Here is a 2,255-nt window from a genome sequence, read left to right as displayed (position 1 = left end):
TGATAATAATATCAATGATCATGATGATAATGATCATAATTGTAATATCAATGATCATGATGATAACGATAATGATTATAATAAAAATAAGGATGATATTGATAATAACTAAGCAATGCAAACTAATGTAATGCAGTATATTTTACAGCTACTTGTACTTCTACAACAGCTATTACTGCTACTACAAGTAATAGTACTCATAATGATGATAAAATAAAGGAAATAACAGTAATGATAATAAAAAGTAATAATCATGAAAGTGATTATAATAAAAAGTAATAATCATGAAGGTGATTATAATAAAGGATAAAAACGATTATAGAAATGACAATAACATTACTGTCATTATTCCCCTTCCGTCTTAATACTCAAAGACATACCAGACCATTAACATGATACTCTTTCTTTGTCTTATATCAGAACTGAGAAGCTTTTCTTGAAATTATCTACATTAAGGATATTGCCTGTTGGAAGAACAACTCTTAACATTTCTCTTATCGTGAAGTATCTCCGAAACACTTAAAAACATTGTTCATTGTCCATTTTATTTTATTTTTATTTTATTTTATTTCATTTATTTATTATCATTTTTTATTTTTTATTTTTTTGGCCATTGTGGGTGTCTGTATGATTCATGTTCATTCATGTTTTATTGGTTATCTTTATTTTTTTATGATTATTATTGAAGTTTTCTCCTAATGTATATATATATATATATATATATATATATATATATATATATATATATATATATATATATTTTTTTTTTTTTTTTTTTTGCATTTTTCCCACGGTGAGTCTGAGATTTCACGTGTGAACATTTTCCAAATATTTTCTCTTGATGTCGGAATTGATAGATATGTTGATCTTGATATGTGTTCATTGCAAGTAAGTTGAGATGATCTGCTGCTTTCAGTATCACTACCTCCAAGTATTAGCTGAAAAGAAATAAAAAGAAATATTAGTTAAGTAACGTAATTTTATTATTAGAGTTATTATCACTCCAAAAGTATGTTATCTGCATTTATATCAAATAACTTATTATTGTCGTTCTCCTTCTATAACACGATATGTGATATCTGTCATATTTATCCGTCACCAGCGAAATGAACATAAAGTATTTATCTTTTTTTCAATTTATGCAACTCTTTGATATAGAATTATACTCATACATGGATGTAAAAAAAAAAAAAAATGGAGGAAAAAGGAAAGCAAATATAGTATGCAAATGTATATGTATATATTTTGCGGATCCTTCCTAAGAGCTATTTTGGAAATAACATGAAATTCTAGACTTATACCTCTTTGGTCATAAACATATTTTACATTTTCGCATTTTTGCCAAGTATAACAACATCGTAAGCCTATTGGCGCCGTTTTAGATATTATGCATTAATGGGTGGACGAGTTGGCTGTAATGGAAATGCTAAATATTTAACTTTAATCATTCGAATTTCATGAAAGCATTTTCAATTGCAAAAACAAACGCGGTGGGAGGTTTTTCTCTCAGATGGTAGTAGATTTTTTATTTTTTTCTATTACTATTTATTCCTCCTGGAATGGAAGTAGCTTTGCAGTGTTTTTTACTTTTTTTAAGTGAATTTATTTCTAAAAAGGGATTAATGATTATGCAAGTCCCATCAATATGAGTTGCACTGCAAATGTCAAACAAAACTCAACAGAAAAGAGAGCAAGAATGAGAAAAAAATAGGCAAAGCTTTGACAAATGTATTCTCTCCATCTGTATTTCTGAAATGCATAATCTTGTCTTCAATTGTTTGAATAAAAGGGTAAAAAAAAGGCTCACCAATTGTTAAGGTCGGATTAAATTCCAAGAAAAACATCTTATGATGAACAAATTTAATTAGACTTTTACATTTTGTTGCACTTCGTAATGCAGAAAGAAATAGTCTATCCCAAGAGTTTTAGTTTCCGCGAATCGAGGAAGAGCGAGGGAGAGAGGGAGAGTGAGTACGAGACACAGAGAGAGCGAGAGAGAGAGAGAGAGAGAGAGAGAGAGAGAGAGAGAGTGAGTACGAGACACAGAGAGAGCGAGAGAGAGAGAGAGAGAGAGAGAGCGCGCGATACAGAGAGATAGAGATAGAAAGAGAAAGAAAGAAAGAGAGATAAAAAACAACAACAACAACATACACCGTTAAAAAACAAAAAAAGAAGTAAAACATCATACACAAACACAAAAATAGTAACAGGAAGACACGCAAATGCAAAATATGACACTGAAACAAAGACCCACA

General features: G+C 29.5%; 1 protein-coding gene across 1 annotated transcript in view; it reads right to left on the bottom strand.

Annotated features, from left to right (window-relative positions):
• Positions 1 to 743: 743 nt before the first annotated feature.
• Positions 744 to 2,255, bottom strand: part of LOC122260386 (carbonic anhydrase-related protein 10) — a 288,387-nt gene continuing 286,875 nt past the window's right edge. The window contains exon 9 of the mRNA XM_086556049.1: positions 744 to 938. Within this exon, the coding sequence (XP_086412175.1) occupies positions 922 to 938 (17 nt within the window). The 3' untranslated portion in view covers positions 744 to 921. The remainder of the gene's footprint in view (positions 939 to 2,255) is intronic.

Source organism: Penaeus japonicus, unplaced genomic scaffold (genome assembly GCF_977035675.1).
Source record: "Penaeus japonicus unplaced genomic scaffold, GWHDUDI00000001_assembly GWHDUDI00000031, whole genome shotgun sequence".
NCBI classification, from domain to species: Eukaryota; Metazoa; Arthropoda; class Malacostraca; order Decapoda; family Penaeidae; genus Penaeus; species Penaeus japonicus.
This window is presented reverse-complemented; position numbering and strand designations above follow the sequence as displayed.